At 43.1% G+C, this 22,054-nt stretch overlaps 1 protein-coding gene across 2 annotated transcripts in view; it reads right to left on the bottom strand.

The window, feature by feature from the left end:
- Positions 1-10,277, bottom strand: part of DNTT (DNA nucleotidylexotransferase) — a 35,781-nt gene extending 25,504 nt beyond the window's left edge. The window contains exon 1 of one of the 2 annotated variants that reach the window (XM_007963703.3): positions 9,924-10,277. In XM_007963703.3, the coding sequence (XP_007961894.1) occupies positions 9,924-10,126 (203 nt within the window). In that variant the 5' untranslated portion in view covers positions 10,127-10,277. The remainder of the gene's footprint in view (positions 1-9,923) is intronic. The other variant, XM_007963702.3, reaches the window with a different exon arrangement.
- Positions 10,278-22,054: the final 11,777 nt, after the last annotated feature.

Here is a 22,054-nt window from a genome sequence, read left to right as displayed (position 1 = left end):
CTTTGGGAGGCCAAGGCGGGCAGATCACGAGGTCAGGAGATCAAGACCATACTGGCTAACACAGTGAAACCCTGTCTCTACTAAAAATATAAAAAATTAGCCGGGTATGCTGGAACACACCTGTAGTCCCAGTTACTTGGGAGGCTGAGGCAGAAGAATCACTTGAACCCGAGAGGCAGAGATTGCAGTGAGCTGAGATCATGCCACTGCACTCCAGCCTGGGTGACAGAGCGAAATTCCATCTTAGAAGAAAAAAATAAATGGGAAGAGATAAATTTGGAGACATTAAAAATTTCTCCCAGCGAATAATTAGTTGGTGGAGCAGGGATTTGATCTTACAGCTGTTCTCATCAAAGTCTGTGCGTTTGGTCATCCATTACTTTGCGTTATTTGGAAAAGGAGGGAGCTGCTCACTTCCTCCTGTTGCAGAGGGACAACATCTGGATGGGTATCATAATCATAAGAAAACTGATTTCCTCCCAAGGGGAATAGAAATACAGAAATACAGATGGAATAGCACCTTCTATATAACACCAGTAAATGTATTGCCTTGCTGCCGCCACATAGAATTTATGTTTTGCTATTTTATGTACAATATTATATGGACTAAACTAGACTACAGGACATGTAGCACTGCCCCAGAAAATCTGAAAGAACAGCTGCCATAGCCACACATCAAGACGGAGCAGCCACAGGGAAGCTGTCAGGCTCTCTGGGCTCTGGGTTTTCCCTAAACTTTACTCCGAGGGAGTTCGATGTGCCAAGGGGGAGCCCTGGACTCATCGTCCAAATTCTGACCTCTCATCATCCACTCCTATCCCCCAGTCCATCGCCACCATCTCTTCACCTAGGATTCCTTTGGATACAGCCCTGCCTCTGATGGGGACATTAGAATGCTGGGGGGTACAGAGGGGAGGGGGCTCAAGGCACTATTAAGTAACCAACAATAAATACTGGCATATAAAGGGAATCAGACTAGAAAGAAATACTCCCCTGACTATTAGCAAAGATAATGGTAACGACATATACACATGCAGATATTCCTACTTAATCCTCACAACAGCCTTGCACAGTAGGCAATATAGTCACAGAGGAGAAAACTAAGCCTGGGGGAGCTTACATGAAGCCGGGGTTCAAACCCAGGTGTGCCTGACTCAAGCAGCCTCTTAACGTTCTGCTAGACTGTGGTTAGATGCCTGAGGGGGGCTTTGTTTGCTTATTTGAAATGCTTTTCTGTATTTTCTCGTTTTCTGTAATGAACTATCTATGGTCACTTTTCTACTTGGGGAAAAATATACATGAATGTCATTTTCAAGGACAAATAAATCTGTGATTGGGGCTGAAGTTGTTTCTACCTTGCCCATAGAGACCTTGGCTTCCTTCTTATAATAAAAGGTGACAGAAACCCTCAGGTAGCCAACCTCAACCTCCGAGATCCCAAGGTTCTGCTGAGACGGCTATTCCTGAAATATCAGTGAATTCCATCTTCTCCTAATTTCTTGGCCACGACAAATTGTTAATGCATTGGACTGAGTTTGGGAGGTCTTGAACCAATTATAGCAGTTCTGAGGGAACTGGGATTGGTCCCTCAGCCTCCTACAGGGAAGAAGATTCAGGGTCTCCTCCTTCAACTTCAACAGTGCTTGACTGTCAGGTGCCCAGCTTGGTCCTTGGTGTCCCTGAGGGCAGAGACAGTGGCAGGGTCTCTGGGTTATCCCTGGAGCCCAGCACATGGCCAGATTTGTAGTAATGGTAAAAAGATGATGGTAGACTGGATAGATGAATGAATTAATTAATAGCTCTAAAGGAATGTCTCTCAAACTCTAGTGTCTACCAGAGACATCCAGGAAGCTAGGTTAAAATTCAGATTACTGGGTCCCATTACCAGACTTCAGAATCCCTGGGAAATTGCACCTGGGGCCCAGGAATATGCATTTTGACAAGCTCCGTTGGTGATTCTGATAGAGTCAGTCTGTTTTCGTTATCTACTGTTGCATAACCAATGATCCCAAAATATAATGGCTTAAAAAGGCAAATATTTTATTATATCTCACAATTTTGTGGGTCAGGACTTCAGGCAGGCTTGGTTGGGTGATCCCTCTGTCCTGTATTGTTCTGCTGAGGTGCTGATGTTCCCTGTGGTTCTACATTCTGCAACCTTGGTGAGGATGGCTGGAAAGGTGGGCTCAGTGCAACTAGGGACTGGGGATCCAAGCAACTTTATGTGGTCTAAGAGGAGGCTCCAATGTCTTATATGAGGCTCTGGGGTCCCAGAGCTTGTGTTCCAGGGAAAGTCACGCAGTGTCACTTCCACTGGACCTTACTGGTTGAATCAGTCACCAGCCCTCTCAGATGCAAAGGACAGGGAAATCGCCCCTCTCTCTCCACGGGAGGACCTATGTTTTAAAACCAGGCCACAACTCCACTTTGAGAAACACCACTGTAGAGAAAGATCTTTTCTATTGAACTGCCAGAGCCTAGATTTGATTCCCACTTGAGCCTTTGGCCTCAATGACAGCAATGTTTTCCAACATGGTACTCGTTTCTCTGCAGAGACATGACATAATTTTAGGACGTACACAACTGAATATTTAAAAGGCCTATGTGTTCATTTATATCTATATTTTAAATTATGCATCTCAGATCATAGTTTTTATAGATATTATTCCTTAGAAAAAGGCTAATTTTATTTTAAATGAGTCAGTTTAGGAACAATTAAAAGAAACACACTGGCCAGACGTGGTGGCTTATGCCTGTAATCCTAGCACTCTGGGAGGCCCAACTGGGTGAATCACTTGAGGTCAAGAGTTCAAGACCAACCTGGCTAACATGGTGAAACCCCGTACCTAATAAAAATACAATAATTAACTGGGTGTGGTGGCACACGCCTGTAATCCTAGCTACTTGGGAGGCTGAGGCACGAGAATCGCTTGAACCCAGGAGGTGGAGGTTGTAGTGGGCTGAGATCGCGCCATTGTACTCCAGCCTGAGTGACAGAGCAAGGCACTGTCTCCCCCCCCAAAAAAAACAAAGAAAAGAAACAGATTACGTATATATTATAATAATAGATGTGGTAAAAGATATTACAAGAATCGTGACTGTGGCACTCAGACGTCTGAAAAGCCCTGGGTTATGGAATTGACTCACAGACTTCAGTTGTGCATTTTTTTCCTCAGGTAACCATTTTTCTGTTCTCCCCGTCTTTCTTTTCCTAGTTGGTCCTGCCTTTCACGAAGTATAATTAGAAAAACCCTCCATGAGGAAAGTGGCAGCTATTTTTGTTTGCCTAGGCATAGACTCCTTCCCACCCTCTGTCTGACTTTCTGGATCCTCATGGATGGTCACCTGCTGTTTTCTTTCCAGGGAGAGGTCATTCCTGATTCTTCCCAAAGTAGGACCTACTTTGTAAACAATGACTTAAATAGTCATTTACAGTTAAACTGAACTGTTTACAGTTTAAAAACCCTTCTACCAATTTCACTTAGCAACTACTCTGTTTCAGGATCCTTGGAACAGAAAGAGCAAGCAGTTATGTTTGGTTTTATGGTAAACTCTTACTAGCACCACAAAGGACAGGATTCTGTTTCCAGTCCTGCTGTACTTATGACTGAGACGATCTTGCCTCAATTTTTTTTGGTCCACCTTAAATGGGATTAAGAAAATTTTTATTAATTTAAAGCCGCAAATTTTGAAATACAAAGTAATTTGGATTGGAGCAAGACTAAAGTTTACATCCCATGTTCATGCTCTTGAACTTATAAAAATAAAATATTTATTATGTTGCTGATTACAGAAGTAATACTCATGCATTGCAGAAAAAAAATTTCATTACAAAAATTACTCTTGGTAAACACAAGTTCCTTGGGCTGGTTTTACATTCACCAGATAAATCATTCTCTGAGCAAATATTTCTTGAGGCCTCCTATGTGAAAGAAAATTGTGTAAGTCTGTAGATGAAGTCTACACGTGGCCTCGTGGAGTCAGAGAGGGGTAACTGGATGAGATTAAGAGCTTTTGCTCATCAAAAGGGAAAGCTGGGAGCCCACCCATGGCAGTGACTCCCACCAGCATTCTAGGGAGGAAGTGTCAGGCCTTGAGCCCAAGCTAAGCCATCATATTCCCTGTGACCTGCATGTATACATCCAGATGGCCTGAGGCAACTGAAGATCCACAAAAGAAGTGAGATAGCCTCAACTGATGACATTCCAACATTGTGATTTGTTCCTGCCCTACCCTAACTTATCAATTGACTTTGTGACAACACACCTTCGCCACCCTTAAGAAGATATTTTTTAATATTCACCCCCACCATTAAGAAGGTACTTTGTAATAGTCTCCCTACCCTCGAGAGTGTACTTTGTAAGAAGATCTACACTTTGCCCACAAAAAATTGCTCCTAACCCCACCGCCTATCGCAAACCTATACGAACTAATGATAATCTCACCACCCTTTGCTGACTCTTTTTTCGGACTCAGCCCACTTGCACCCTGGTGAAATAAACAGCCTTGTTGCTCACACAAAGCCTGTTGGTGGTGTCTTTGCACGGACACGCATGACAGGAAGGCTTCTCTCTGGGGGCTTTCAGGAGTCTAAGGTCTTAGAAGCAGAGAGGTAAAGGGAGAAGGCACTCAAGGTAGTGGGGAAAGAGCGAGAAAAACTGTAAAGAAATCAGGTAAGCTGTGTTTGGATTCTGAAACTGGAAGAGGCCTGGAGAGTGGCCAGTTCAACTTTTATTTTCTAAAGCAGGTAACTGACCTCCTTCAATTGGTGTTCTGCTTATTTTGCAAACAATGACTTTGAATATTTTGATTTCAGACACCATAAATTTGAAGTGTAGAATAGAACATTGCTAAAGATAAACAAAGCTGGGTACTAGTTAAAGTGGGAAGGATGGTTTTGTTCAGTCATAATGATGGCAATAGGAAAGAGGCTCCAGCGTGAAGCGAATTCAACTTTATGGGAACAAAAGGCATGAGACTTTTAAAAAACTGGGGTGTGCTGCTAGGGGAAAGCCCTGAGGGGTAGTAGGGGTGTTGGTCCCTATGACTAGGCTATCTGGGTTTGTTAATTGGAGCTTATCTGGAGGAGAAGCAAACTTTTGTGGTGTAAATTAGAGCATGGTCCTCTGAAGTTAGGCCCTCACCCTCCCACAGAATCTGAAAGTCGGAGTTGTCTCTTTGAAGGGTTGCTTTTCTCAGATCCTTGGAAGACAGTTCTGGATGGTTAGAAGATTTACATCTCAAAGGGACAGAGAACTTTCTAAGCAACTGCTTTAAGAGAGGGTTCATGGGGCCAGCTGCCTATTGCCAGGGTTTGACTGGAATAAACAGGACATTCTCCTGGCAGTGATGAACTTTCTCAGGCAGGCATTTTAAAGGGGGCCATCCTGGGGACATGGATAACTGCTAGAAGCCATGCTACAGTTTGGTCAAGGAGAGAGTCTTTACCAACATTGAGGTGGAAAAAAATCATGCATTTTACTACCATGAGATTGACAGGGACTTTTAGAGGCAATGATTTTGGGATAATGAGTGAGACAGAATCCACATGTCAAACATTATATAGTGTCTGGATGGAAAGTGCAAGCAGCCAGTTTAGATAAAACTAGACCAAAATAATACTAGAAGACTAAAAGTAAAAAAATGAGTAGGCAAATGCTAGTTTTTTTTTCTAAAGAAAACTTGTTCAAACTTGGAATATGCTATGCTACTTTTCTAATTCCAGGTGGCAACAAAGGTACAATTCCTGACTTTCCTGTCTGACTGTAAGCTGCTTGTTTGCAGGACTCATGCCTTCCACTATTTTGTGTCTCCACAACCTGACAAATACTGCACAGAGTGGGTACTAACAAAGCCCTTTATTGGTGATGACATGATGCTGCATCTTGCTTTCACTGAAGACAATGCCTTCCAGTGGCACCCTTGTAGATTAACTATGGAAGTCTAGGAAGGATGACAGTATCCTCTGGTGGGTGTCAAGCTGCTTGAATAATGGAACTTGGCAAGTGTTAAACTGCTAGGTAGATGCAAAGATGGAGAGCCAACCTTCCTGGCCGTGCATTTTCTTCCTCAACACCAATGATCTGGGTCAAGACACAGAGAGCTTAACTAATGTGTTTATGGAGGAGGATTGGTGACGGAATGACATTTTAAAATAGCTCCGTGTCTTGGAACCCAGGATGAAATAAAGTGACAAGTAGTAGGTTCTGATCCTTCTCCAGCTTGCCCTGGGTGACAAGTTGCTCTAAAATTTAGAAAGTTAGCCATAGAATAAAATTCAGTATTCTTTTAATAAATATGCAAAAATACCTCAAGAGTTTTAATACTTTCCCTGATCTACGTTTTAAAACCAGCTTCTTATGGCACACTGAATGGCACGTATTTTGCAATATAGCATAAATGTTAGCGAAACCCCACCCAAATATGTTGCATGCATGTTGGAGAATGAAATAGCTCCAGACAGTGCAACACTTTGAGGTACACCATTTCTAATTTGTGTGTTCAGGCCCAGGTAAAGCAGGAATCAGGTTTTTCCTCTAATTTAATCCTCCTGGCAGCAAAAGAATGTGTGAGGAGCAATGAAATTGTTGCCTATCAGCTGAAAAAACAGCTTTCTTTGTTATTTTTATTTTTAAAATACATGCTTATTGTAGCCTAGGCATGGTGGCTCACACCTGTAATCCTTTGGGAGGCCAAGGTAGGAGGATCACTTGAGCCAGGAGTCTGAGACTAGCCTGGGCAACATGGCAGAACCCCATCTCTACAAAAATTAGCCGGGCACAGGGGCCTGCGTCTGTAGTCCCAGCTACTTGGGAGGCTGTGGTGGGAGGATCCCTTGAGCCTGGGAGATGGAGGCTGCAGTGAGCCAAGATGGCACCACTGCACTCCAGCCTGGGTGACAGAACAAGACCCTGTCTCAAAAATATATATATATGTGTATATATACACTTATATATACACATATGTTTATATATATGTATATGTGAACATGTATATATATATGCTTATTGTAAAAAATATATTGGAGGCCAGGCACGGTGCTCCTGTAATCCCAGCATTTATGGAGGCCAAAGCGGGAGGATCACGAGGTCAAGAGATGCTGAAACCTCATCACTATTAAAAATAAAAAAAATTATCTGGGCATAGTGACGCATGCCTATAGTCCCAGCTGTTCGGGAGGCTTAGGCAGGAGAATTGCTTGAACCTTGGGAGGCGGAGGTTGCAGTGAGCTGAGATCACGCCACTATACTCCAGTCTGGGACAGAGCGAGACTCCGTATCAAAAAAATAAATAAATATATTGGAAAACACAGAAAATAAAAACAGCCATAATCTCTCCCTACTAACCCCCACCCCCCAAAAACTACTTATAACATGTTGATGGGTTTCCTTCCTGTCTTTGTTCTATTTGTTTATATCATTTGACCTAGTTCATATTGTGGAGGGAGAGCCCATTCCTTAGGGTTTTGCTGTAAAGGTCAATGGATCCAGCAATTCACAAGAAAATAATGACACTTTACATCTGTCTAACTGTTTTAGTTTATCAAAGCACATTGACATGCATTATCTCATTTGGTGATCACATCAGACAGGCCATTTATCAGGATACTAAGATCAATGGGGAGAGAGGGGACCGTGCCCTATACCCCATGGCTGGGGAGGCTCAGAGCCAGGATTTGAGGTTTCTAAATTTCTTATCTAGAGAATTCTACCCTACAATAATTTTTATTTCTCTATCCAATTAAAGTCTATATATCTACGTACAGAAATTCCGTTTGAGACCTAGAACTTCTACTTCCTGTGGTTTATTTTTGCGCCATAGAGCACATTTGTGTTTAATGTGTCTTCTGAGCTACCAGCCTGGGAACTTTGCCATCATCACATGCACAGCAGCAGTTTGCTCACCATGCACCAGTTAGCTTCCTCTGCCTCCTGAGCAGCTGGGCTTGGTCTCTGGCAGCAGACATCTGGGGCATGTAGCTGCCTCTTCAGCTGTCCTGCCAACAGAAGAAACTTACCTCCCATCATCTTCCTGAGTGCCTGCCTCAGCAGCCATGTATGTATTCATTGCCGTGTCTATAATAAATCAGTGGGTCCTTGCTGGAAGCTTGGACGTTTCAATGGAGAGCTTTCCAGTAAGTGGCACTTCTGGCTCTTTCCTTCCTGCCTAACCCTTGCCAAATTTCTTTACCATGAAAAGCAGTTCCATATTTGCGAAGGCTTTTAATTTCTTTTTTAAAAAATCTATTTGTGGCCAGACATGGTGGCTCACGCCTGTAATCCCAGCACTTTGGGAGGCCAAGGCGGGCAGATCACGAAGTCAGGAGATAGAGACCATCCCAGTCAACATAGTGAAACCCCGCCTCTACTAAAAACACAAAAATTAGCCAGGTGTGGTGGCACGTGCCTGTAGTCCCAGCTACGCAGGAGGCTGAGGCAGAAGAATTACTTGCACCTGGGAGGCGGAGGTTGCAGTGAGCCGAGATTGTGCCACTGCACTCCAGCCCAGGCAACAGAGCAAGACTCCGTCTTGAAAAAAATTAAAAAACAGAAATCTTTTTTTTTGGCTTCTTTACCTATATAATCTTCCTGTCTTCTCCAACTCTAACCTTCTATGTAAGTCTGTAAGATTAGGCAGGCTTAACAGTTAGATGAAATGTAGGATTTTCTTGGAACGGATGTTAGAAAATGAGATTCAGAGTGGCTGTAGGAGGTTAAAAAGAGGCAGCAAGAGAGAAAAGGAAACCTTGCAAAGAGAGAAATCAGGTGGAAGAAAGGCCATGGGAAACTCAGGAATTTCTGAATGGGGCATTTTAGCAAAGAATGAATGAAAAGTCAATGTCATATGAATCATGGTGTTGTGAACGTGAACATATCTAAAAATTGACTTTTGAAATATGTCTCCTCAACACTCGGAAACTGACATTTCTTCTGCATGACATGCTTGTCAGTTTTATTTTCAAATATCAAAGACTATTTTTACAATCAAAATGTCTTTTCACATGAAATTTTTATATTTTTTCTGAAAATTTGTGGTCAATTTATTCCCTGCACAGTCAAAGTAGTCAATTGCATAAACCATTCATTATTCCTTCATTGCAGTTTAATCCAGTACCATCACTTATGTAAAGGTTCTAATACCATTTGTTTTCTCTTCATCTATTTGAGACCAGTGTAAAGCTTATACAGCAGTTAGAAAAACAACAAGAATAATTGCTGTTCAAAGTGAGTGGATTAGCGAATGAACCAATCTAGGTGGTCCAAATGCTTCCATTACCTCCTTGCCTGGGCTCTGATTACATCTAACTCAGTGTGGTGTCTGTCACTCCTGGACAGAGCTGTCTTAACAGTGAATACATCTTTACCCAGCATCTCTCTTTCTAAGAACCCCACTAGGACCGCTCTTTGGAAAAACGTGATCAAGGCCACATCTGGGTGCCTGTGGTAAGCTGGCTAGTCATCCTAGCCCACCACAGATGCTAGTTGCCTTAGCACGCCCAGATGTATAGGTAAGAGCCAAGCAACCAAATCATGCTTTCTGCATCAAAGTAGCCAAAACTTTTTTTATTGAACTCAGTAATACTTTGTTCAATTTGGTCAGGAATAAAACTGAGTAGTTCAGCATTACATTTACCAATTAGTGTTCTGCTTATCATCCCTAAATAACGCATCTCATAGGAGTGAAGAGCAAAAAATAAAAAATTTATCTCATCTTTTGGTGTCAACTAGTTTCAGTATAATTGTATTCAGTCCCTACTTATCTCGTTTTCCTTAACTAGTTGTTCTTTGATTTCAAATCTGCTATTCTCCCAGTGGGAAGATCGCCTCTTCCACATGTGGAAGAAAAAACAGGTTCCTTGGGTTCCCAAGAAGCTGTTCACAAAGCCCCTGCCTATTTACAAAGCGAGATCGATGCTGTCCTACCTGAGCTCATTTTCAACCCTGAACCCTTTCCTGCGGGCCAGCTCCATGAGGAACGCTCTGCGGGTGGTTCCCATTTTCTTCTCCAAAATGAAGATGACCAAATCTTGAAATTTGATGTCTTGAGGAGAGGAGGCCATCAAGGCACCCGTCTGCCGGGGTCTCTTCTTCCGAGGGCTCAAGTGGGATGTTTGTGGTGGATCCATGGGAAGAGGCTGCTGCTGCCTCTGGCTGGTCCATCAGGTGGTGTCTCCAGAAGGGAGGGAGACTGCCACCCTCCTACATGAAGGGTTTTGATGTCATCTCAGCAGCAGACTCTGAAGCCAGGGCAGGGCTTCACGGGTGCTGCCCTGGCAACAGCTTCCTGCCAAAGTATGATGGGGAATTTTTATCTCTGTTCAGTTCATTTGTCCAATATGGAGATCATAATGAAGACAGTCAATTAACCTTTGTTTTCATACGCACAATCTCATTAGCTCCTCAGAGTAACCTTTCGAGGAAGGTAGGGAAGCATCGTTTGCATGTTATTTGTTTCTAAATGTACTGAGGCCCCTCTGTGGTCTTTATTTATTGATCCCTTTTAAACCTCCCAACTCACTTGCATTCTCCATCTTTTGTAGACAATCATGACACTGTACTAGATGTCTGTAATTTGCATGGGTGTTATATTCTGCTTGTGGTTGTTTTGATTTTACATAAATGACATTGTTACATTTCTCATTCTGCCAATCACCTTTTTATTTCACTTGGAACTATGTTTTCCAGGTCTGTGTTCTAATTGCTCTATTGCTTCTAACTGCTCCATAGTATTTCATGGTGGGTATTTACCACCTGTTCACTTACATAGGTACATTTTATAAACAAGAGAACCAAGGCTCAGTTATTCAAGATCACAGAATAAGGGGCCAAACCAGATCCTGAGTTCAGTTCTTTGGATTCCAAATGCTGTATACATTTATTAGTTTTTTTGAGTGGATTAAGTTTGTCCAGAGAGTAGTCTGTTATAAACCCTAAAATAGGTCTTCTTCAGTGGGATGGTATGACTCTTAGATGAGAATCACTGCCATAAGGAAACATTTCATAACTTTATGTGCAAAATTAAATTTGTCTTTCATTAATACACTCTATAGATCTCATTTCCTGGGCATCTGCTACATGGCCAAGGTAAGCAGCTACCAGCCTTAGCTGACCGGATCCTCACAATACCACTGTCAGGTGGTCCTACCTTTCTCATTTGGCTAAACAATTTGCCCAAGGTCACAGAGCTACTGAATTGTCACAACTGAGAAATGATTGAGCTAGGATTTGGACTCAGATCTGTCTGATTTTAAAAGACACACTCTTAACCACCAAGGAGCTTTCCTCTGTACTTGTCTTCTCCAACACTCTTTGTCCCTCTGCAACCTTCGTCTCCTGGGTTCAAGCGATCCTCTTACTTCAGCCTCCTGAATAACTGGGATTACAGGTGCATGCTACCATGTCTGGCTAATTTTTGTATTTTTAGTAGAGATGGGGTTTCACCATGTTGGTCAGGCTGGTCTCGAACTCCTGACCTCAGGTGATCATCCCACCTCGGCCTCCCAAAGTGCTGGGATTATAGGTGTGAGCCACCATGCCTGGCTGTCTGTGCCATATTATTTGAGACTTTTGCTGTCTCCAAAAGCACATGAGCACCTCACAACCCTGCTAGGGGAAGAGTGATGTGACAGCTGCCTTAAGTCATGGGCAAAGCACTCTGTGTTGCTCAAGAAAGCAAAATCAGAAATCTTCAGGTGGAAATTGTAGAATAATAGATTCCAATTCTCCTCAAGTAAGAACTGTTTAGTCACTCAGCTGTCTAAAAATATACAGAGAGCAGCTTTATACAGTGGTATGTTACATGTCATGAAAAGTATTCAAACAGGTGCTGGATAACTGTTTATTGAGCTGTAACAGAAGGGAATTCAGACATCTGGTAAGGACCTATAATGCAGCTCTGAAACTCCCGGATGCTATGACTGTTTGCTAGAGATCAACTGGGAGATGAGAGTCCATTTTGACCCTCACTATTAGGTGTTTGGTTACTGAAGAGCTGAATGCTTCATGTTAGAATGCAGTCGTAGCTGCCAAATGGTGCTGCAGCAGGGAGTATGTAAATCATTCTAGCAAGAATCTGGGATTGTTGTGTTCATTCCCAAGGTATAGCCACCTAATGGTAAAGGCGCGCCACCTAAGCAGTAAAGAGAATGGGGAGGTAGTACTGAGATGTGGCTAACAGCTCAGGCTTCGTCAGGCTGCCCATAAAAATTCTGTCTCTATTGCTTTGAAGCTTCAAAACAAGTTGCTTAACTTCTTTAAGCCTCAGCTTTACCTCATCTGTAAAATGAGGACTGAGATAGCCCACATAACCTGCTGGGCAGAGTGCTTGACACAAAGGTAGCACTTTCAATAAATGTCAGTTCATAGTCATTTATGTTTTGTCTTCGGAGACATTCCAGTTCAATCTGAAATCAGATATATATGTTTTGGAAAACTATGAAATCATCCAATGTCATATTTAATTTGCTTTGAGTCACTGGTATTGAAAAGATTGCCAACAGAAATTTCAAATGTACTGATGCCTGTCTGGTTATCAGGCTATCATCTCTCGGCTGCAAATCTACCTTTTTTGTGGTGGATTCCATGAGGTTGAGGCCAGGACTTAGCAAATTCTCTTTCTCATTTGCCAGCTGACTTTATGTCAGGCTCTGCCAATGGCAATACCAGAGGGAGACCAAAAGTCTGGATAAGAGGAAAGAGATGACCTTTTTTGTTTGCTTGCTGCTACTGTCAGGGTCTTCGCAGTAATGGTTCTCTACTCAGACAGCAGTGGTTGGTTCCAGTCTTCAGTTTTTTTCTTTTTCTTTTTGTCTTTTCTGCACAACCAGACCCAGCCTTACTGTACCCTTCAGAGGTATCAATACGAGCTAAGCGACATCTCCTCAAAGGTCTGAGTCCCAGCTCGGCAGAGGTTTCCCTATGAACTTCTATGGCACCAGGGGCGACAAGCAGCACTTCCTTGTTAAAGATCTGTGTTCCAGCTCCATGGGAGCCCTGCTCCAAACTTCCAGTTTTCAGCAATCCCGCTTCCATCCCTTTGTTGCTTCAGCCCAGTGGTGTAGTGTACTTCTTGCAGTTTCTTTCTCTGAGTTACCTCAATGTCCTCTTTTTGCTTTTTCAGCCATTAACGTAGTGAAACCAATCCCCTGTGGTGAAGGGAGGTGTGAAATAAGGTCTGAGAACACAGATGTCTCATTGCCTTTTCAGGAACTCAGTTAAATCGTGCTCATGAAGTGCCTCAAAAATAATAAAACACTATACAGAGTTCCCTTATCCTCTTTGGCATTGCTGCCAATAGCAGGAATTGATTTCTTCCTACTATACAACAATTTTCCGAAGCTCTTTGCATCAGATGTTGAGCACTCTCCTTGATCTACTAGATTGGTCAGTAATCTCCAAATCTCAGTGTCTTAAGAAAAGTTTATGCGCTTATGCTACTTGGTGGAGAATTCTGCTCCATTCAAGACTCAGGCTGACGGAGGTTTCACATTTGTGTACCTGTACCACCTGAGCTATGAGCCCATCTCAGTCACCATGGCAGGGAGGAGAGCACTGAGATGAGGATGTCTTGTGTCAGCAATTAAAAGCTTTGTCTCAGAAATGATAGACATTCTTGCTGGTCATAGCCCATAGGCCAGAACTAGTCATGCAGTCCCACCTAACTGCAGCAGGGCTTGGAAAGGCAAGGGAGCACATGGGATTTGGAAGGAAGTATTCCTACTCTTGCCACACCCAGGATTACACGATGTGCTGGTTGATGGTTGTGGAGACTCCCAGTTAAAGGGTTGTTACTACATCTGCACTAAGCCTGGGGCAGAGAGCAGGGAGGCCCCAGAGCCCTGCACTTCCTGGAGAAGAACCTTTAAAAGGAGGACCACAGTGTGCCATGGTCAGGCCATTCTGGGGCCTTTCTACAATTCCAAGCTGTTAGTGTGGATCTGTGGACAAGAAGGTGTGGTCCTTCTGAAACATCTCCATACCATCCATTCCTCCTTTTGAGCAGCATCTAGAGTGAAAAATCCTTAATACAGCATCAAAGGGCTATCCTAAGTGTGAGTCAGGTGCCTTTCCTGATTCCACAGTCTTCTGTGCCTCTCTGCCCATGAAAGCATGTGCCATCCTGTGTTGTAATGATTTAATCCCTTGTGTATACCCCACGCTGGACTGTAAGTCTTGCTGTATTCACAGCTGAATCCCCAACACCATAGTACAGTACCTGGTAAGGTAGGCTGACTAGTAAGTGTTTCAAGAACAAATTCAAATTCAAATGTAGTTGATTTTATTTATTTATTTATTTATTTATTTATTTTTGAGATGGAGTCTCACTCTTTCGCCCAGGCTGAAGTGGCATGATCTTCGTTCACTGCAACCTCCACCCCCTAGGTTCAATTGATTCTCCTGCCTCAGCCTCCTGAGTAGCTGGGATTACAGGTCCATGCCACCACACCCGACTAATTTTTGTATTTTTAGTAGAGACGGGGTTACTCCATGTTGGCCAGGCTGGTCTTGAACTCCCGACCTCAGGTGATCCACCTGCCTTGGCCTCCCAAAGTGCTAGGATTACAGACATAAGCCACTGCACCTGGCCGTTGATATTGTTATTAAGCTTTTACACTGTTTGGGCAACTGTGATATAAATCTTCTGCCGTGACCACCTTTCTCCATCTTAAACATTCCCAATTAAATGTCCCTTCAATATGAGCAAGTAGAATGCAGGTGTTAAGGAACCAGACGACCTGAAATCAAAACCCAGACATTTATGAGCTGTGTGACCGTGGGCAAGTTACCAAACCTTTCTGTGCTTCATTTCCCTTATCTCTGCAATGGAGGTTAGAATGATTTCTATCTTACAGGTGCCTATGAGGACTAAAGCACTTCAAAGAGCACTGGCATGCAAATTCCCACAACTGTCCATTGCTATTGTAATAGCCCAGGTTTCTCCTTGTTCCCCCTTCCCTTCCCTGTGTTCCCATATACTTTGTAGGTAACCCTGTCACAGTCCTTCCCAATGGCCTTTTGCTTTCCCTAGACTCTTCCAAAAGTGGTGCCAGGCCCACTTAGGAACAGCTGACACAGGAGGATCACTTGAGCCCAGTAGGTCGAGGCTGCAGAGAGCCCTGTTCATGCCACTGAACTCCAGCCTGGGTAACAGAGTGAGACCCTGTCTCAAAAAAGAAAATAAAACAAGACAAAAAAATAAAACAGACCTAGGACTCTAATGAGACCAGAGGGGTGTCCTGCAATGATTCATGGGAACACTGGTCCCATGAAGTGTTCCAGGCAAAACAAAAATTCTGTAGTGAATTAATTGTAGGGAAACCAGAGAAACTCTATACAATGTGTGTTAGAACATTAAAGGTTTGTAATAAACTGTGTTCACCCATTGTATTCTCAACGTGCTTACCTTTTGTTTGTTTGTTTTATAGAACACCTACAGCACCCTGTCGAACGTAACTGGAAGTATTGGTGCCTAAGGAGCTACACAAGCCTGAACCTCCTGCTACTTGCCAGATGTGTGAGCTTGAGCCATTCCCTTACACCGTGGGGGGATCACAGCTTCCAATATGTAAAATAGCAGTCATAGTGCCAACTTCTTCACATTATAAGTGATGAATAAGATAGCATGACAACTGCCTGCCTGGTCCACATGGGAGCTGGGCCACTGTTCTGTCCTCCCCTCCACGCTGCCAACACCATGATGCTGGCAGATGTGACCAATGCTCCTGCCTGTGCGGGTGATGATGGCTATGAGGAAACAAAGAACACAGCAGCTCACTGGCCTCCGTGCTGATGCTCCCAGGTAGCCGCTGCTCCTCTTAGTTCGGGATTGTTTTTAAATTTTTTCCATTTTGGGTAATATTTAGACTCCACATGATCATTCTTACAGATCTTTATTGAGTACAAGTGTATGGGGCAAGAAACAATGGGGAGGATTTTAGGTTTTCTATGGTTCAGTGGAGAAGCAGTCCTCTCCCCACCAGCAAACATTATTTTTATCCTTAGGAGTCCTGTTGTTATTCTCTGTGCACAGTGGAGGAAGTCAGTTTGAGAGAGAAAACTTCTGTTTCCGGGACTTTTATTTTCTTTTATATCAAATATCTTGTATCATCTATTCATTTCAAGGTGTAGATCTGGGACCTGTGCCATCCTCAAATGTGCGGGCAGGGTTTTGTTTTGGTTTGGGTTTTCACTGAGCACCAGCTTCCTCTGTTGCCTGAACAGCTGTGTTTGGTTCTTGGCAGCAAGTGTCTTCTGGAGCTTAGAACTGCCTTGCCAGGAACAGGTGTAGAGTGTCTTGAATGAAAAATAAACCTTGGAAAATTTGTTTCTTGCCATTAAGAAGCATTTGGTAGCTATACATGTTGGGTGCCTAACAAGAACAAGAAATTTTAGTTATAACAGAGGTTCACCTTCATCTACAAGGTAAGAAGTGATAGTTAGAACAATGGAATTGATGTACAACAGCAGCTTATTTGTGACTTCTAGTCTTTATTCCAAAATGTGTATTAAACTTAGCTGTATACAAAATTATGGGTGACAGCATGAATATCAGGCATGGAGGGGAGAAAGTACAGGGATTTGCTTCAAGAACAAATTTGAATAGGAGAGTTGGGATTTTATTTGCAAAGAGTTAGGAGCTGTTGAAGGTGTTTAAGCAAACACTGAAGGTAACCAAAATGGTGCCTTAGGGAAATTAATCAGGCAATGATGAATGGGGTGAATTGATGAGGGAGAAAGAAGGGAAGCAACCAGGAGACAATTATAATAAGATGTGACTTGGGGTCACTGGAGAGAATGAGACCAGAGCCTGGGCGAGACGATAGACCTTGTGCTGTGGATCAGTGGTTGGGGCCATGGCTCCTGGGTATCTGGGGGTAAGATCCTCTAGTCCTGCCAATATCCCATAACTTCCAAATCTTTATCTCTAGCCCATTTCTCTCTCTTGAGCACCAGACCCATTTACATTCCACTGAAAAATATTATTCAAAATCCCTAAAACTCATCATCACTCCCCAAACTGCTCCTTCACTTCTCTCACCACATCCTTTTAATTCTTGTTCTTGACTGATAATGTCTCTAAGGTAAGCAGTTAAACACATCTTTCTCTCCTGGGGCTTATGAACTGAGTGCGAAACAAGCATGGGTCTGTTAGCAGTGGGTGCATGTGAATGTTGAGCAGCCAGCTTGCAAAGTTCCAGAACATTTGACCATGGGTTCTTGTGAGCTGGCATCAGCTGACTCCAGCACACCACTGTGACCAGAGTCACAAGATCAGCTTTATTACTGGTAAACTGGAGAATCTGGCTTGATGCTTTAGCTCCAACCTTCCAGACATATATAACTGAATTGAGAAGTTTATGATACAGTAATATTATCATACATACTGGTAATAACAGTCATCTCTAAAGGCGTTAGGCTTTGTGAAGTGCTTTACCATTTATCCTCACATTCCTCAGAAGGCCCTGAAAGATGTTTAACCTCCCCCCTTACACTCATCTGCTGGAGGAATTCAGAGGAGGGCGGGAAAAGGTGGCAGGAAGGGCACTCACAGGGGAGGGAGCCTGTCACGGGCCAGGAGGGCTGGAAGGATTTGAGCAGATGGGGGAAACGGAGATAAGCCAGGTTTGGAGCAGACCTCACAGACCACCCAGAGCCTGAGTTGGCACTGAGAAGTCATGGGAGCTTCTGAGCAGGACAGTGGCAGGCCCGAGGCAGGGTCACAGAGGGGCAGCCCTGCAGTGAATGTACCATGGTCCAGAACGGGACTCCTTGAAGGTGCAGAGAGCTGAAGCTGCTACTCCAGCTGGGTCACAAGAGAACCGTGGAAGCCTCAACGGGTACCATTCATTCATTCAACGCATATTGACTATGTGCCTATTATGTGCCAGGCACTTCTAGGCATTAGTAATACAGAGTGAATAAAACAACCCCTGCTTCATGAGATTTACATACTTGTCTGTTACTGGAAGGAAACAGACAATAAATAAAATTATTCAAGAATCTCAAGCAGGCCAGATGGTGATAAATGCTGTAGAGAGAAATAAAGGGGACAGGGCATGCCAGGATCGGGTTGGGGTGGCAGTCTAAGATTATCCAATTAGGCTTCATTGAGGAGATGACATTTTAGCAAAGATCTGAAAGAAACCAATGATGGTAGTGATGGAAACAGGCATAAATGTGCCAGACCAAGGAGGCAGATCATAAAGAAATCATTTTAAAAGGAGAGAGGATGGGCACATCAAAATCTCAGAAATCACACTTAAAGAACTTATCCACGTAACCAAACACCACTTGTTCCCCAAAAACTACTGGGAAAAAAAAAAGTCTACCTTAAAAAAAAAATTGAGGCCAGGCTCATGCCTGTAATCCCAGCATTTTGGGAGGCTGAGGTAGGAGAATCATTTGAGACCAGGAGTTCAAGACCAACCTGGGCAACAAAGCAGGACCCTGTCTCTACAAAAATAAAAGCAAAAAACTTAGTTGAGTGTGGTGGTGCAGGAGGATTGCTTGAACCCAGAAGGTTGAGGCTATAGTGAGCCATGACTGTGCCACTGCACTCCAGCCTGAGCAACAGAGCCAGATCTTATTTCATAAATAAATAAATAAAGAGAGAGACAGAGAGAATCTCACAATTATTTAGGCAGTGAATTGGAAAACAATAGTTTTGGGTTATAAAACCAAAATTGTAAAACAGAATTAAACCAAACTTGAAATGTGTTTGACCTTTATGGTTTGAAAAGACTCAGTTAAATATTTCAGTTATTGTTTACTGGATCTTACGGAGGGCATTTTATGCTATAGTAGTATTTGTAGTGTTTATAACACTAGGGGATTGAGACAGTCTTATCAGAGTGAAATGAATAGCAAATAGAGACTCATCATAACAATATGCTTCAGATTCCCCAGTTACTCCCAGTGCCTTAGTAATGTACCTTTTTTACCTCATGCTATAAACATTTATCCTTGACCCAGGCACGGTGGCTCATGCCTGCAATCCCAGCACTTTGGGAGGCCGAGGAAGGAGGATCAGTTGAGGTCAGGAGTTTGAGACCAGCCTGGCCAAGATGATGAAACCCTGTCTCTACTAAAAATACAAAAATTAGCTGAGCATGGTGGCACACAACTGTAATCCCAGCTACTCAGGAGGCTGAGGCAGGAGAATCACTTGAATCCAGGAGGTGGAGTTGCACTGAGCCGAGATCACACTGCTGTACTCCAGCCTGACCAACAGAGCAAGACACTATCTTGTAACTGGTTTCTCTGGATGGAAGAGGAATGTTGTTCACAGTCTATAATTTGGGCCTGTCATCTATGTACAAAGACATGTGCCAAGTCCTTTAAGGCATACGAAGAAGGTTATACTCTAGAACAAAGAATAAAAAACAAAACGACAACAACAAAAAACACGTTTATCCTCAAGGTTACAGATCCCCCGCTGCAGTGGATGCTGTGGTGAGCTGCCCAGAGCCCCCTTCAGGAGGGAGGCACCATTCCTTCTGCCACTGACAATGGCAGAGCTGATGGCTTAGTGTTAGGAGGTGATAGCTCACTGACAAAAAGAGACACCTGCCTAAGGACAGGCCCCTCCACTTAATGGTTAATGATCGGGGGAAGGTTACAAAGGCCAGGTCATCTCATTTCAAGGGGTGACAACTCTGAAAGACCAGCCTAACTCTAGAGCATCTTATTAGATTGGCTGAGATCTGTACTGTAACTAAATCGTGGTTCAACTCTTTCTCTGCCCAATCTACTCCTTCATGCCCCCATAGATGATGATCCCAAGGGCATCTCCAATAGACTTCTGCACACAAATTCCCATCTCAGGTCCGGTTTCCTGGGAACTCACCCTAAGAACACATTGTTGATACTTACCCTATTTTAGTTGCCTTCTGCCCCTGACCACCTTCCTTTATATACACAAGTATGACTTGTCTTCCCATTTAGAGTGTAACCTTCTTTGTATGCCTTAGAGAGCTTAGCACATGTCTTTGTACATAGATGACAGGCCCAAATCATAGGCTGTGAACACCATTCCTCTTCCATCCAGAGAGACCAGTGACAATTCTGTCAATGACACACCCTTAATGCATAGAAGGGGAGAGCTCAGGCCCACAAGTATTTGTGCCAAACCATTTATCGAAAGCTGGTTTTGCTGGGGATGCAGCCAAAACCCTCTCTTATTCTTTGCCAGGAAGTGAAAGTCTTTCATCACCACCTGGGAGGAAAAAGGGGTTCAACGGCCCAGCAGAAACAATGTCACATTGTGAATTTGGTACCAAACTCAGCTCTCAATGCAACGAATTTGAGACATTTATTTTAAACATGTGTTTTTCAGTCAGAATAATTTGATGGGGGTAGAGGGAAGTGGGGACTCACTTTCAACATAGTAATCTTTTTTATAAAGGTCTGTAATTGTTTACCTTTTAAAAATAACAGAAAAATCTCATATTCAATATTTTTAAGTTGTGGGGGTAATAGTTTATAATTAGGTGCTAAATGGTGTGATTATATTTAACCAAAATGTTTTAACTTGGTGAAAAAGGGCCTAGCTCCTTTCCAAAACTTTCTGAGAGAGCAGGTTACTTAGTTTCAGAGAAAGTAAACCTATGTACTACTAGTTAATCTCAGCTCTATTAGAAAGGGCAGAAGAGTGTCCAACAGAAAAAACATCTACTGGAGGAAGAGGTTTGCCTCAGACAACTTAGGATGGGGGCATAGGGAGAGAAGGGGAAGAGTGCCAGGAAAATCCAAGAGGAGGCTGGCAGCTCTTACAGGAAAACTAGGTAAATTCCACACATTAGAGCCTCCCAGATCACCAGGGTGTCTTAGTCACTTCGGGATGCTATAACAAAATTACCATAGAAATGTATTTCTCTCCATTGTAAAGTCTGGGAAATCCAATATCAAGGTGTCAGCTGATAAGTTTCCTGGTGAGGGCTCTCACTCTGGTTTGCAGATGGCCACCTTCTTGCCGTATCCTCACATGGTGGAGAAAGAGATCATCTCTCTTGTGTTTCTTCCTTTTAGGGCACTAATCCCGTTCAGGAGGGGTCCACACCCATGTCCTAATTTACTCCCAAAGGCATAACTCCAAATACTCCTAATCTCACATGGGGGATTATGGCAACAACATGTGAATTTGTGGATGAAACAAACATTCAGACCAGAGCAATGGATACAAAGCAAAAACAAACAAAAAACCAGTTTGCCTGTTACATGAATACACTGTTACATACATGTTTGTTCTCTACATAGAACTTTGGTTCACAACCCTGGCTACACAATAAACTACCTGAGTTTTTAAAATATCAGTAACCAGGCTCCACTGCACACTAATAGAATCTGAATCCCAAAGGGTGCAGGTGGGGGTGGGGGTGAGTATCCATGTTTTTTACAAACTCCATAGTTATCCTCCTGTGCCACCAACCTTGAAAAACCACTGGTTTAGAATATTTGTTGAGTATGGCTGAGATGGATAACTCCACTTGTCCTCCTTCACGTAAAGCTAAAAAGATAGAGAGGCATAGACTCTTTCCCTACTCTCTATTGATATTTGGGTTTGTTAAATGAAATAACTACTTTTAATTGGTGGGGCATTTTCCTCTATAGTCTAGACAACTCAAACTTGTACCACTAAGCCCTTGCCAGGTGGCAGAAAGCAGGGCATTGGAAGGTATTGCCTTCCCATTGAGTACCAGCTCCACTTCACCAGCCAACCTACAAGACAGTGTTCCACAATGCCACAAGGACAAATAGCCACATGCTTCTCCCATATCCAGGGTACCACCTTGAAGGGAGGAGACAGAACTTTGAAAGATATTACATTTCCTGGAGTTATCCAAGCAGAGAAAACTGAGTTACCTGATGGGACAGTTAAAATTATTGAATTGGACTGAAATGGCAAGATGGAACTAAGCTTTAGTTCTTTTCCCACATCCCAGCAAGAAGAAAGAAAATCAGCTCTTCTGTAGACAAAATAACAAAGCTCACATTTTCTCTGTACACATAAGGAAAGGTAAGGGATTTTGGACCCTGAAACACGAGCTTATGAATAT

Source organism: Chlorocebus sabaeus, chromosome 9 (genome assembly GCF_047675955.1).
Source record: "Chlorocebus sabaeus isolate Y175 chromosome 9, mChlSab1.0.hap1, whole genome shotgun sequence".
In the NCBI taxonomy this organism is placed as follows: domain Eukaryota; kingdom Metazoa; phylum Chordata; class Mammalia; order Primates; family Cercopithecidae; genus Chlorocebus; species Chlorocebus sabaeus.
The sequence above is the reverse complement of the archived record's forward strand: the minus strand, read 5'-3'. Positions and strand labels throughout refer to the sequence as shown.